This window comes from Salvelinus fontinalis, chromosome 23 (genome assembly GCF_029448725.1).
Source record: "Salvelinus fontinalis isolate EN_2023a chromosome 23, ASM2944872v1, whole genome shotgun sequence".
In the NCBI taxonomy this organism is placed as follows: Eukaryota; Metazoa; Chordata; class Actinopteri; order Salmoniformes; family Salmonidae; genus Salvelinus; species Salvelinus fontinalis.
The window spans coordinates 40,697,791-40,713,574 of record NC_074687.1 but is presented as its reverse complement, the minus strand read 5'-3'; the positions used below and the strand labels follow the sequence as shown (position 1 = coordinate 40,713,574).

Sequence of the window (15,784 nt, the reverse complement as noted above, 5' to 3'; positions counted from 1 at the left end):
GTGGTAAAGCAAAAAATAATAAAACATTCCAGTCTAGGGTTGTAAAATTCAGGTAACTTCACCTAAATTCCCAGGCTTCCCGGTTGGAGTATTCACAGATTTACTGCCCATTTACTGCTGATTCCAGGAATCTTCCAACTAGAAAAACCTGGACATTTTGGGGAAATGACCGGAATTCAGCAACGCTATCAGAGTCAGAATCTTATCTCACCTCGCAGCTCTGCCACTGGTTGGGAATGTTAGGTCTCAGTTTCTGGTCACAGACAATCTTTCTCATGTCCTCCACCGAGGGATCTGAAGACACCATATCATAGTAAGGCAACTGAAAATCTTCTTGAAGTCCTTTGGGAAAAAGACACACGTTTTATCACCAGTTCTGCGGCACAAATGTACCTCCATGAGTTCCACGGCGATATTAAACATTTTGTTTATTCACTATCAGTAGTAATATAATGATTCTTTAAAAAAGGTCCCCAACAGTGAAAATCATGTTGTTTTTTTAATCTAATTTGATGATATTTGGATGAAAACAGTTCATAGTAGGTTGATCCAAGTATGACAAATGATTGTAGCTGGTACATTGAGAAAGTTGATCATAAAGTTACTGGTCCCTCCCCCCCCTGTAATTAAGCATTTCACGGTTAGTCTAAACCTGTTGTTTACAAAGCATGTGACAAATAAAACGTGATTTGAAAGTTGTCCACATAAGGATCTGCAGTGTGTATAGTATTTGTAATTTACCCCTGCAAATCTGGTTTTGATACAAAATCACAGCATATCCCCCAAGGCTAAGAAGGGGGATATCCTGTGAAGCCTGTGAAGACAGACCAAAGTAGGGGGGATATGCTGTGAAGCCCGACCCAACATACTATAAGTCATAGTTATTCATTTCAAATCAATTGAGCATTTCAGACACACACATTCCATATACAAACATTGAAAAGTTTCAGCAAAAAACTTGACAAAATATTGCATATTTCAAATTGAGTACTTAAAAAATGCCAGAATACACATTGTAGAATGAGTAGATCACTACATAAACGAATTGAGAGCATCATAACTCACTACTTAAATTCACTACCCATTTAACAAACATTTCCCTTTAAAAAAAAAAAAGAACAGGCTGGGTAGACAGGCTCCTGGATCTCCTCTTCAATGTCAGCCGTGATCCAGCGCCGTATGTGAGGAAGCTGTGTGAGCTGTCCATCCCAGGACACCTGTCTGCCCGGTGTGAGAGGGTCCTGCACACTGTAGGGCGGCCTGGGTGCCTACACAGTGCCTTGCAAAAGTATTCATACCCCTTGCCGTTTTTGTTGCGTTACAACCTGTAATTTAAATTGATTTTTATTTGGATTTCATGTAATGGACAGACACAAAATAGTCCAAATTTGTGAAGTGAAAAAAAAAAAAAAACTTGTTTAATTAAAAAAAAGAAGAAAAAAAATGAAAAGTGGTACAGGCATATTAATTAATCCTCTTTGCTATGAAGCCCCTAAAACCTGTCAAGCAGCAGAAGGGTGCATTTACCAATGTACTAAAGCTGATAAGGCCTAATATTTACTTTGCAAGCTACCGGTAGAAACTTTGTAGTTGCTAAACATAGCGGTAAGTAGACCTAACAAAGCCAACTTCGCTAGGTAGGCCTAACATTATCTTATCCCCTTTTCAACATTGTGAGTGTTTAATCACAATTTCTGCTGACAGATATTGATTGATGGACCACGTCAAATTGGCTAGTTAGCTAATAACAGATCACGTCCATATGGCTAGTTAACAAGCTAACTTTCAGGGGATAAACTCAGCATGAAAAGAAACGTCCTCTCACTGTCAACTGCGTTTATTTTCAGCAAACTTAACATGTGTAAATATTTGTATGAACATAACAAGACATGAACTGAACAAGTTCCACAGACATGTGACTAACATAAATGGAACAATGTGTCCTGAACAAAGGGGGTGTCAACATCAAAAGTAACAGTCAGTATCTGTTGTGGTCACCAGCTGCATTAAGTACTGCAGTGCATCTCCTCCTCATGGACTGCACCAGATTTGACAGTTATTGCTGTGAGATGTTACCCCACTCTTCCACCAAGGCACCTGCCAGTTCCCGGACATTTCTAAGGGGGGGGGGGGGGGGGGGGGGGGGGGGTTCCGGGCTCTTCGCTGGCCATGGCAGAACGCTGACATTCCTGTCTTGCAGGAAATCAGCCATACTGCTAGTTCTGTGCATGGTGGCATTGTCATGCTGGAGGATCATGTCAGGATGAGCCTGCAGGAAGGGTACCACATGAGGGAGGAGGATGTCTTCCCTGTAACGCACAGCGTTGAGATTGCCTGCAATGACAACAAGCTCAGTCCGATGATGCTGCGACACACCACCCCAGACCATGACGGACCCTCCACCTCCAAATCGATCCCGCTCCAGAGTACAGGCCTCGCTGTAACGCTCATTCCTTCGACGATAAACGCGAATCTGACCATCACCCCTGGTGAGACAAAACCGCGACTTGTCAGAGAAGAGCACTTTTTGCCAGTACTGTCTGGTCCAGCGACGGTGGGTTTGTGCCCATAGGTGACTTTGTTGCTGGTGATGTCTGGTGAGGACCTGCCTTACAACAGGCCTACAAGCCCTCAGTCCAGCCTCTCTCAGCCTATTGTGGACAGTATGAGCACTGATGGAGGGATTGTGCGTTCCTGGTGTAACTCGGGCAGTTGTTGCCATCCTGTACCGGTCCCGCAGGTGTGATGTTCAGATGTACCGATCCTGTGTAGGTGTTGTTACACGCGGTCTGACGCTGCGAGGACAATCAGCTGTCCGCCCTGTCTCCCTGTCTTAGGCGTCTGACATTGCAATTTATTGCCCTGGCCACATCTGCAGTACTCATGCCTCCTTGCAGCATGTTCACACAGATGAGCAGGGACCCTGGGCATCTTTCTTTTGGTGTTTTTCAGAGTCAGTAGAAAGGCCTCTGGTGTCCTAAGTTTTCATAACTGTGACCTTAAGTACCTACCGTCTGTAAGATGTTAGTGTCTTAACGACCATTCCACAGGTGCATGTTCATTAATTGTTTATGGTTCATTGAACCAGCATGGGAAACAGTGTTTAAACCCTTTACAATTAAGATCGGTGAAGTTCATTTGTAAAAATCCAACTATCTTTGAAAGACAGGGTCCTGAAAAAGGGAAGTTTCTTTTTTTGCTGAGTTTAGATGGCTAGACTATATTTGCTTTGCTTATATGGTGGTGAGGACAGTAGTCCTACTGACAACTTCAATGGGACGAGGATCAATTGATGTTTACTGATCATGAAAAGTATGCAGTTTGATGCTGTATAACTCTGATGATAGAGATAAATGTGGCATAACCTGAAATGGGAAGTTATGACAATGCTCTTCAAGAGGTGATGATATTGAAACCAAATAGTTCTAACATTTAACAACCCCTTGAAAATGGCACATAGTTGTCATTGGTTTTAGCAGAGCTGGTGGTCAAATCGAACACTCTGCACCATATCATGAAGTTTTATTAATAATAACCCATGCCAGCAGCATACCACCCTGCATCCCACTGCTGGCTTGCTTCTGAAGCTAAGCAGGGTTGGTCCTGGTCAGTCCCTGGATGGGAAACCAGATGCTGCTGGAAGTGGTGTTGGAGGGCCAGTAGGAGGCACCCTTTCCTCTGGTTTAAAAAAAAAAATATCCCAATTCCCCAGGGTAGTGATTGGGGACACTGCCCTGTGTAGGTTGCTGTCTTTTGGATGGGATGTTAAATAGGTGTCCTGACTCTGAGGTCATTAAAGAGCCCATGGCACTTATTGTAAGAATAGGGGTGTTAACCCTGGTGTCCTGGCTAAATTCCCAATCTGTCACCTAATCATCCCCAGCTTACAATTGGCTCTTTCGTCCCTGTAACTATTCCCCAGGTTGTTGCTGTAAATGAGAATGTGTTCTCAGTCAACTTACCTGGTAAAATAAAATGGGCTCAGAATGACCTTGTTACCTGGCAATGACCACAAGGGTATTTTAAAAAGCTGTCAGTCAAGGTGTGCTCATGAATATAAACTCCCTGACCACTCTGCCTGTTCTTTCAGGCTTCCCGATAGTTAGAGATGAGAGAAAAATGTACAACTTGATTCAATTCTGAAAATTTTAATAGCGTAAAAATATTATGGGTGATGTTTTGGTCTTTCAAAAGGCAATTTTTACTTGTGCTGTACCTTTAATATTTATACAATGACGAATCACTGAATAAAGTCATTTGAGTCATCTACCCAATAAACCAATAACTGCATCAGTCACTCCTCCAGTGTAATTTATTTCAGTGCATTAGCTGCACAGACTGGACACTTCCATTCCATTTTCTTAAGGTTGATTTTGTACTAACAGTTAAATAACTTGACCTGCGTCCCAAATGACACCCTATATAGAGGTTCCCTGGTCAAAGTAGTGTACTATACAGGGAATAGAATATTAGCTTCAGCTTTAAATAGAATCATTTCTAGGAGTGTATTAGTTGCACAGTCTGGGGATTTCCATTTTATTTGCTTCAGTTTGCTTCTTTTTTTTTTCAACAACTTACCCCTGACGGAACACCTCCGTGCCAGTTCCCAGAACACCAGGCCCAGGGAGTAGATATCGGCCCGCTTGAATGACTCAAAGCTGCTCATATTGATCGTGTCATCCAGCAGTTCTGGAGCCATGTACCTGCCGGGAGGGAGGATACATTTGTTAACTCCTAATTAACTGGGTTTTAGGGTGAGTCAACAATGACGCATCTGTCCTTTAGAGTAAGAAGACTCAATGTCCTGGCAGAGATACACAGACGGGCAGCAGGCACACAGAGATACACATAGTCAGTTTATTATTATAGATACAGGGCTCCATGTGAGCTGTGGTCCAATCATTCTGTTAACAGTTTACAAGCAAAGCATATGGTGGCCCTAAAAAAAAGGAGCTCTGAATGATGGAGAGAGCTCGTGGAAGGGGATACTTGTCGGGTTAGCCATCAATTTCCTAAACGAAACGAGGGCGTGTGATGTGAGGTAAAGACTTGGTATGTGTACCAAATGGCACCCTATTCTCTAGTGCACTACTTTAGACCAGAGCTGTGGCATTTGGGACGCACACAAATTTAATGTGAGACCTTCCTGATCATCGGCCCAATATTTCTCCTTCCATCTCTCTAAAAGGACATAAAGATGAAATACTAATAATTGAATAAGTAGATTAAAGTTGCCAATAAACATGCCCATGCCCTTCTCTCTCTCCTCACAGGTAAAAGCTGCCTAGTTACCTCTTTGTTCCTACTCTGTGATTGGACGGTATGTCGATGGTGTTGGTGCTGGAGTCGTGTTTCACGGCCAATCCCAGGTCTGCTATGACGGCTGTCCCATTCTTCTTCACCAGGATGTTTTTAGACTTGATGTCTCTGTGGGCAATGGCAGGTTTCCCTGTAAGACAGATCCCAAATCAGAGTTATATTACATGTCATTTCAACTTGCTAACGTGAAACATGGGGTTTGCTGTCACTGTTGTATGGCCCTTGCAAAATAGATGCCCAGGGCTAAGAATAATAGATGAATAATAGATAATAACACATTACAATACAGTTATACTTCATGTCATTTCAATAACTTGCTAACAGGATAGATGTTTGTTTTCACTGCTTAATGACCCTTGCAAAACAGAAGTCTGGTGCTCACAATCGATTAACAGTAGTACTGTGTATACATCTGACACAAAGAAAACCCATTCAGAATAAAATACCGTATGTGTTACACTGCAACTATTGAAGTAGGGTTTTGGTTGTGAATGTGACACGGTCACTTGTGAAAGTAGCGAAGAATAACAAAGTGCTCCACGAACGAGGGTTTTCTGCTGTTAGTGCTTCGAACAGTAGGAGGCCCTCACCTAGTCGCAGTGAGTAATCTTCTGACCTGTGGTAAATAAATACATGTGAATCCTGTGGGATGTTATATAGATCATCTATAGCAGGAATGGCATCATTGTAACGCTAGACTGACAGATACACAGGTCTGCAATTGTTACTGAATTGGAGGCTACTATACTGCAAATGAGAGCCAAGGGCTTGGTATGTTTATCTGTGGCGCTGTGGCTAGGACCTGGGAGCTGTAGTGCCCGATCTAGGCAGAGAGGATTGCGGTGCCAGTCCCTCACCCTGAGTGCCAATGATCTCCATGTGGAGGTGTGCCAGGCCGCTGGTGATGGACAAGGCCAGGACGATCATGCCGTCCACAGACACTGTGTACCTGTTCAGGTAGTCGAACAGAGAGCCGTGCTCGTGGTACTCTGACACCAGCCACAGCTGGGTCCAAGAGCCGTTATCTGCAAAGCAAAAACAGCAAAGGGCATGGTCATACACCTGGGGTTAGTGTACGCGTACAGTCCTATTGAGAACGTTGGTCTCACATGGTCAAAAGTAGTGCACTTAATGAGGAACACGGTGCCATTTGCCCAAATGTGTCAATAAGTACCTTTGTTATCGGCTGCGATGAATCCCAGGATGCTCTCGTGTCGGAGCATGATGGTCTGGTAGATCTCTGCCTCTCTGAACCAGGACCTCTCGTCTCGAGATGAGAAAATCTTCACCGCCACGTCTTCACCTCGCCACCTCCCTCGCCACACCTCCCCGAAGCGGCCCTTCCCAATGGTCTCCTGCAGCACGATGGTCCGAGCTATTGTCCGCTGTACCAGCAGCGGCAGCCCTGTGAAACAAAAACTAAAATCAGTTTAATCAGGATTTCATGTTATATTTTCTTTAACCTTTATTTAACTAGGCAAGTCAGTTAAGAACAAATTCTTATTTACAATGACAGCCTACCCCGGCCATACCCGGATGGCGCTGGGCCAATAGTGACACCTCTAGCCATGAGATGCAGTGCCTTAGACCGCTGTGCCACTCGGGAGCCCTCGGGAGTTACAACTGATCTGCCAGGAACATCATCTAATTGAAAACTCTCTGAACTCGACTTGTTTCTCTCACTTCCTGCCCATTGTGTCCATATCAAGCAAATAAAATGGTGTTCAATATTAAAACATCAGATTGATTCAAAACGCTACACTCACCATGAGGTCTGTCTATCAGAGCGCCATTACCTGCTCTCATCTGGTGTGCGCCTAAATGGACTCACCATTACAGACCCATTGACTTGAAAAGGGATGTCCGTTCTAGTGATTCTATTTCTATGACTGTAAATGCATTTGTAGACTCTCTCTTACCGGAGCCTGAGCCGGACGTGCTCATGTCATAGATGAGATCTTTAATACACTTGTCGGGGGACATGAGACTCTGGTCGTCCAGGGGCTCCTCCACGTCATTCTTGTGGGCCCTGTTGTAGGCACAGCGCTGGCCCTGCACCACACACACCCCCAGCAGGATGCTCACACACAGCAGGGCAGAGGGAACCAGGATAACCGCTGCCAACTCCAGCCTGCCCCAGCCGGGCTCCTCCGAAGGCCTCTCAACATAGCCTACACAACACACAGAAGCATACACACCATACTATGTATTCAAAAACAGAGGGCCTCATTCAGTAACAACAGATCAGTAGATTAAAATGTGCAATGGCCCACACATTTGTGATATAAGATTTTAAAAACGTGGATGGAGAATGTTTAGGGATGAAAAAATATATATACTTCCTGAACTCAAATAATACAACGGCTAATACTTCTCATGATCCCTATGCCCTCTAGTGGTCATTTTCAACTTGATTCATTAACCCATTACTACCAACAATGTACAGTACGTCATGTAGTAACATACTGTACCAGCTTGTGGTCAAAATATGAAGCTGAAGAAATCTTGCCAAAAACAAAGGCCCCATTCTGTTCACCAGCAGCTAACAATGTTATGAATATGGTTGTGTCCCAAAGTGCACTACCTTTGACCAGAACCCTATGGGGTTGCCAGTGTCATTTACTCCATGATCATTTAGTCAGACCGAACCTGGCATGGGGTGCTATTCTGCTTAAAAACTACTTTGACTTGCCAAACGATGTTGTGCGTTAGTATGGACACAGAAAGGCTCAGGCACCCAGGCTAGACAGAAAACCATACATCCAGAAAATGAATACAGCCCTTCAGCTAATCTAAATCCTCTCAGATCCTGAGAAATTTGAATTTGGCAGATGCAAAGTTAGGTTTGCAATTAAACACGTTTCTAAAAGACCTGTTCTATGCCAGATGTTCTCAGGCAAACAGATTCATCAGCAGCACAAGATACAGAAGGAGGGTTTTACTGGCCATAGGTTTTATAAGTTCAGCTTGTTTTACCAACAATACATTCCATGGAGTCATGTACTGACTGCAAAATGCATCTTGGAGATAAGTATCTAGACTATGAATCACTCAACATATGACATGGCTCTGGCTGTACTGCCAGACATATACAGTAAGCCTAACTTTGTGTCGTTATTTTTGGAAATGAATGAGCACTGACTGAATGACATTTATGCAAAATGTCCTGGAATTACCACGGGAATACTAAATTATTCAAGAATAAAAAAGTAATGAAGCAGTTATTGTTCAAAGTTGGAAATAGCCTTATTAATATCGACAACACAGAAAGTGCCGTCAAGAGCTTAAGTGGCGTCATGTTATTTTGACCTGATGGTCTTATCCCCAATTACAGCAATAGTCTTTGAGTGTCCTCATCTAGTAAGACGTCTTGCAACATTGACAGGGTGAGAACTGTACACAGATTCAGATATGTGAACACGACAACCCAAGTCCACTATTTCATAACACGTCTTTCCCTTTTACCTAAAAGCCTTTCTACCACACGTCCAAGTAGAGCAAAGCGAGTCACTCAACGAAGCACGCAAAACAACAGGGGGAAAAAAATCAGTCTCTAACCTCCATTGCCCTACTGGTGAAAAGATTGAAAGTTTCTCAACATGCATATCAGTTGGATGCACTTGGGACATATCTACTTCCCCATATGCTTTGAATAGGCCACTTATCTGTGTCTAATGTTGGGAGGCTACTTTGGGGGTGGCATGTGTTAAGGCAGCAATCTCAAGTCATTCATCATTTTTTGACATATTCAAATCGCAATATCTCCATCGCAATATCTACGCGACGGTATGAAAACAATGTGTTCTTAAGACTAGGCACATTTCTGGAAATCAACGTCCCCGGTTTGAAATAAAGAACAGTCATTATGACAAGAAATAGAGTCTATAGAACGGGCCTCCCCATTCAAAACATTGATGACATAATGGGTGGACAGGCAGCCATTGCTAGCATACCCATAGGAGCTAGATCATATATTACATTACATTTCTATGCACTAGGCAGATACAGCATTTTACATGCACAGAGCCATTTTAGTATAGATTTCAAACATTACAACTGTAGTGGGCTAAAGTTATCTCATCTACCCTTTGAACTTTCAGTCATGTGCTCTAACCGGTTACAATAAGATCCATAAAATGATCTAAATGAGCTTGTTTCCACGTGATCCATTGACGTCAGCTTTATATATACACACACTACCGATCAAAAGTTTGGGGTAAAAGCAACTCCGGGATGCTGGCCACCTGACAGGTGCGGCATATCGAGAAGCTGATTAAACATCATGAGCATTACACAGGTGTACCTTCTGCTGGGGACAATAAAATGCCACCTTAAAATGTGCAGTTGTCACATAACACAATGCCACAGATGTCTCAAGTTTTGAGGGAGCGCGCAATTGGCATGCTGACCGCAGGAAAGTCCACAAGAGCTGTTGCCAGAGAATTGAACGTTAATTTCTTTACCATAAGCTGCTTCCAACATCGTTTTAGAGAATTTGGCCTCACAACCGTAGACCACGTGTACGGCGTTGTGTGGGCGAGCGGTTTGCTGATGTCAACATTGTGAACAGAGTGCCCCAATGGTGACGGTGGGGCTATGGCATGGGCAAGTATAGGCTACGGACAACGAACACAATTGTATTTTATCGATGGCAATTTGAATGCACAGACATACCGTGACGAGATCCTAAGGCCCATTGTCGTGCCATTCATCCGCCGCCATCACCTCATGTTACAGCATGATAATGCACAGCCCCATGTCGCAAGGATCTGTACACAATTCCTGGAAGCTGAAAATGTCCCAGTTCTTCCATGGCCTACATCCTCACCAGACATGTCACCCATTGCACATGTTTGGGATGCTCTCGATCGTTGTGTACGACAGTGCGTTCCAGTTCTCGCCAATATCCAGCAACTTGGCACAGCCATTGAAGAGGAGTGTGACAACATTCCACAGGCCACAAGCAACAGCCTGATCAACTCTATGCGAAGGAGATGTGTCACGCTGCAAGAGGCAAATTGTCACGCCCTGGCCTTAGTATTCTTTGTTTTCTTTATGTTTTTTAGTTAGGTCAGGTTGTGACATGGGGAATGTATGTGTTTTGTAGTGTCTAGGGGTGTTGTATGTGTATGGGGCAGAGTAGAGTGTAGTTGTCAAGTTATGTCTATGGCTGCCTGGATTGGTTCTCAATCAGAGACAGCTGTCATTCATTCTCTCTGATTGGGAGCCATATTTTAGGCAGCCATAGGCAGTAGGCTTTTGTGGGTAGTTGTCTATGTTGCACGTTTGTAGCTTGTGTTTGCACTTACGTCTTTAGCTTCACGTTTGTTTCGTTTTGTAATAGTGTTCGTTGCGTGTTTTTCCCTCTTCTAAATAAAAGAGATGTATTTTGCACACGCTGCGCCTTGGTCCACTCTCTCTCACGAAGACGATCGTGACACAAATACAAATACTGACTGGTTTTCTGATCCACGCCCCTACCTTTTTTTAAAGGTATCTGTGACCAACAGATGTCTATCTGTATTCCCAGTCACGTGGAATCCATAGATTAGAGCCAAATGTACTTAAATTGACTGATTACCTTATATGAACTGTAAAACAGCTATACACACTTCATCCACGGCAATAGTAGTCAGTTATATCATTGTCTAAGTGGCCTTTATGAGTTATTGATATAAAGCTCATCTTTTCTCTGTAGCTCGGGCAATTTGGAAGCTGTTGGAGCGCTCTGCTTCGGTACATACAATCAATGTGGTTACCAGGGGAACGGTAATCAAGGTCATAGCACAGGCACTGAAGAATAGAGGAAATAGAGAGTCTAGTCCGTACCCCCTTGAAGTACAAGGTTGTCAGCAATAGCGCAGTTCTCCTCTGAAACAGCAGCAAGTGCTTAAACATCCCCATATCCATTCATACCCGAAGTCGTTGTGTAGACTATCATCTGTGAACAACTGATGAATGTTACCATTAACAGCTTTATCACAATGTGTGTGTTTATTTTTCACATCAAAGGGTCTAAGTATACTCTGATGATTGGTCTGGATCCTATAGCGTCACTGTAATTCAGTTATTACCAACCCTGGTCCTGGAGAGAAACCGGGTGTACAGGCCTTTGTTCAAGCCCAGCACAGTCTGATTCGACTTAACTATTCTAAACCTTACATATAAGATTCTAGATATAAGAAGCTTTATGACACATACTAATATATATATATATATATATATATATATATATATATATATATATATATATATATATATATATAAATAGTTCTATGGAAAAGGTCAGATAGGTCAATTATATGATATGAAGAGTACAAGATGTTCTATTCTAGGGTTTTGGGCTATTTAGGGAACGAGCCGATGTTAACTTGCAAGGTACAGCACTGCTACTGCAAGCTGTACACTGAGTGTACAAAACATTAGAAATACCTGCTCTTCCATGACAGACTGACCAGGTGAAAGCTATGAACCCTTATTGATGTCACTTGTTAAATCCACTTCAAAATCAGTGTAGATGAATGTGAGGAGGATTTTTAAGCCTTGAGACATGGATTGTGTATGTGTGCCATTCAGACAGTGAATGTGCAAGACAAACGATTTAAGGGCCTTTGAACGGGGTAGAATAGTAGGTGCCAGGCGCACCGGTTTGAGTGTGTCAAGAACTGCAAAGCTGCTGGGTTTTTCACACTCAACAGTTTCCTGTGTGTATCAAGAATGGTCCACCACCCAAAGGACATCCAGCCAACTTGACACAACTGTGGGAAGCATTGGAGTCAACATGGGCCAGAATGCCTGTGGAACCCTTGACACTTTGTAGAGTCCATTCCCTGATAATTGAGGCTCTTCTGAGGGCAAAAGGGGGTGCAACTCAATATTACGAAGGTGTTCCTAATGTTTTGTACACTCAGTGTATATCAATTTCAAGGCCTAAATCCTAATAATATACATTTGACCGATTATGTGTACAAACCCTCCCATTCCTAATGAAGAGTAACTTTGAGGGGAGCAAAGTAAAACGCCAGGAACAAAAAAGGGAGAAGCATGTGGACGTTATACAGCTTCAAAATATACAACTTCAAAACACCATAACTAACGACAGATCTTCCATACTGAGCAGTAACAGAAATCAGGCGACGTTAAGAACGTCAAAGGTGAGAATGTTTACTCACCGCGGTCACCGAGTTGAGAACAGTAACATGTACCGGCAGCTTTAACTAACCTACCTCTAAGCCCTCTACCTGCGACAAAGCCGACGGTTCGCTCTAACCAATTCCACACGCCTGGCCTGACGAGATGTCTATAAAACCTGACGGGCGGATCACTGGCAGGCGGCGGGTAACCTCTGACAACATTATGTCACGGGATACGCTAGGCCAATCAATGGTAGCTCAGGTCGCCTGGCTAGACCACGGCCTGAGCGGGAAATCCCTCCTAGAATGCACTCTAGCTACTAATGATGTCCGCATGGGTTTTCTATTTCTTCATCACGCTTTCCTTTGGTAGATTAAACACAGTTCAGGCTGAGAGTATTACATGGTTAAGGGACGTGCGTTTGAGTTTCGAAACCATGGGGTTAAATTCCAGAAAGTGAAAACCATTGTGATTGGGCAATAGATTGTAATAACAGTACAAGAGACTTTGCAATAAGTAGCATGACTTCATAAGTACCTGGATGCAGATGCAGGGTCTCGTTGTTGCAGAAGTCTGTGAAGCAGCAGTTTCTCTTGGAGACGTTCCGGGAGCTGTAGCAGAAGACCTGTCCCCTCATCTCAGCCGGGGACAGACAGGACTTGACAGCCTCCTCCTTCCCGTTGATCAGCATCACAGAGTTCCAGCAGGCCCCGTCTGCACCCGTCTCACAGGTGTTGTTGGCGCATAGCTGGCACACACACTTCAGAGCTGAAACGCAACAGTGTGACATTAGATGCCTGGCTTTCTACTAAGAGGTTTTAGTACACTCCCACGTTTGTGATTGTCTAGAGCCTTTCTTGCATATCACTTAGACTTCTGAAGAACAACATTAACAACTGTATACCTCATGTTTTAGGACAAGCCGTCTCAGGTACAGCATGGAAAACAGTAGTTTTTATTAATTTAGAACCACTTTGCATACATTCTTTCAGCAATACAAATAGGAGGCGCTCAGTGGCCATTGACCAATGTCTACTACAGACCTCTATGTATAGTGGCCATTATGGCTAGTGGCCACTCGTACTTTTGAAGCTGATGCTTCCTGCCCGTTATGTAATCCTGGACATGCATTTAAAAACAAATAAAAAAGTATTCTATAATGCCCTTTAGTTTAACACCCAGATAATATTGTGCTCTTCTTGGACGCCTACCCACTCCTGTCCTGTTTTGATAAAGCCACGAGGACAGCAGGGCTCTCCTACTCACAAGGAATTGGTGGTCTATTCTGTTGGATGGGACCAGTAGAGGAAGGGGATGACCGTCCTCCTCAGTGAATTTCCTTATTTATTTAATAGTGAAACATTTAAAAAAGTTATCCTATACTAAATATATTGATATGTCACCAAATAATTGATTAAAAAACACACTGTTTCATAACTGCTATGAAAGTGAACTATGTCTATGTGTGATCAGGGGTGTATTTATTCTGTGTATTAATTCTGCCTATTCTGTTGGGAAAAAAAATCTTAAAAAGGAAGCAAACGGAACAAAGATAAACATACCCGATTTTGTCCAATAGAAACTCCTGTTTGCAACTGTTGGACTAATGACTACACCCTAGATCAGCTGTGTCACAATGTGTCACCTAAAGAAAAAATCTCGATCTCGACCTACGTTGTCAACTTTCATTCATAGGCTAGGTTGTAGCAACCTCATGATGGGTATAGATAAAATTTGAATATCATGGAGTAGCCTAAACCAAATCGATGTTACATTGAACTGGGGGAATGGAAAATGAATGACAGAACCATTATGTTGTAATAGAAATAAGGCCATGCTCGTGAAAATAATTGTCCTCCCTCATCTTTTAAACGGCACCGAACGCCACTGGATGGGACTACGTCCAACTTTTATAGGAGGTAATGTTCGCTAGGTGATATGAAGCTGTAGGGAATCTCTCATGTCCTTATCTCAGGTCCCTGCTACATGTCTGAGCAAAGTTCGATTTCCCAGAGTACCAGAACACCCCACAACACTGCTGATGGGAAGATGAATAGACTAATCCCTTCCAAATAGATGTTTTGTTCTAAACAGTGTGGTAATGAATTCACTTGTCCATATGCCTTTACAATATTCCTGGGTGACTTCCTCCATCACTCAGTTGATTTTCTATGGAATATCTACATAGGCGTACAGAGGCCCATTATCAGCAACCATCACTCCTGTGTTCCAATGGCACGTTGTGTTAGCTAATCCAAGTTGATCATTTTAAAAGGCTAATTGATCATTAGAAAACCACATTCTGCAACATTCTGCAATTATGTTAGCACAGCTGAAAATTGTGAAAACTAAAGAAGCAATAAAACTGGCCTTCTTTAGACTAATTGAATATCGGGAGCATCAGCATTTGTGGGTTCGATTACAGGCTCAAAATGGCCAGAAACAAAGACCTTTCTTCTGAAACTCGTCAGTCTATTCTTGTTCTGAGAAATTAAGGATATTCCATGCAAGAAATTGCCAAGAAACTGAAGATCTCGTACAACGCTGTGTACTACTCCCTTCACAGAACAGCGCAAACTGTCTCTAACCAGAATAGAAAGAGTGGGAGGCCCCGGTGCACAACTGAGCAAGAGGACAAGTACATTAGTGTCTAGTTTGAGAAACAGATGCCTCACAAGTCCTCAACTGGCAGCTTCGTTAAATAGTACCCGGAAAATACCAGTCTCAATGCCACAACAGTGAAGAGGCGACTCTGGGATGCTGGCCTTCTAGGCAGAGTTGCATTAGAAAAATCCATATCTCAGACTGGCCAATAAAAATAAAGGATTAAGATGGGCAAAAGAACACAGACACTGGACAGAAGAATTCTGCCTTGAAGGCCAGCATCCCGGGGTCGTCTCTTCACTGTTGGCGTTGAGACTGGTGTTTTGCGGGTACTACTGTCAGGCGTCTGTTTCTCAAACTAGAAAAGCTGAAATAAATCATTCTCTCTTCTATTATTATTTCACATTATTAAAATAAAGTGGTGATCGTAACTGACCTAAGACAGGGAATTTTTACGAGGATTAAATGTCAGGAATTGTGAAAAACTGAGTATAAAATGTATTTGGCTAAGGTGTATGTAAACTTCAACTGCATTCTGGGATGATGCCGGCTCACTCCACACAAGTTTTCCCCCATCTGAGCTGGGGTCAAAACTAGGCTACCTGTCGCTCCATCTACCATTGACTGTTTACGTTATACTCTGCCCTTCCTATTAGCCATAGTGAAAGTCGAGGACTTTCTTAGTGTGCCTGACCAATGGCAAGCATGGGCAGGCACACTAAGATAC

The 15,784-nt window shown here is 43.1% G+C and overlaps 1 protein-coding gene across 1 annotated transcript in view; it reads right to left on the bottom strand.

Moving 5' to 3' along the window:
- Positions 1-15,784, bottom strand: part of LOC129821332 (activin receptor type-1C-like) — a 30,894-nt gene that overhangs the window by 4,266 nt on the left and 10,844 nt on the right. The window contains exons 2-8 of the mRNA XM_055878903.1: positions 12,991-13,221; positions 7,239-7,490; positions 6,494-6,724; positions 6,177-6,344; positions 5,293-5,449; positions 4,579-4,703; positions 212-342 (exon numbers count right to left, since the gene is read on the bottom strand). Of these exons, the coding sequence (XP_055734878.1) occupies positions 212-342; positions 4,579-4,703; positions 5,293-5,449; positions 6,177-6,344; positions 6,494-6,724; positions 7,239-7,490; positions 12,991-13,221 (1,295 nt within the window). The remainder of the gene's footprint in view (positions 1-211; positions 343-4,578; positions 4,704-5,292; positions 5,450-6,176; positions 6,345-6,493; positions 6,725-7,238; positions 7,491-12,990; positions 13,222-15,784) is intronic.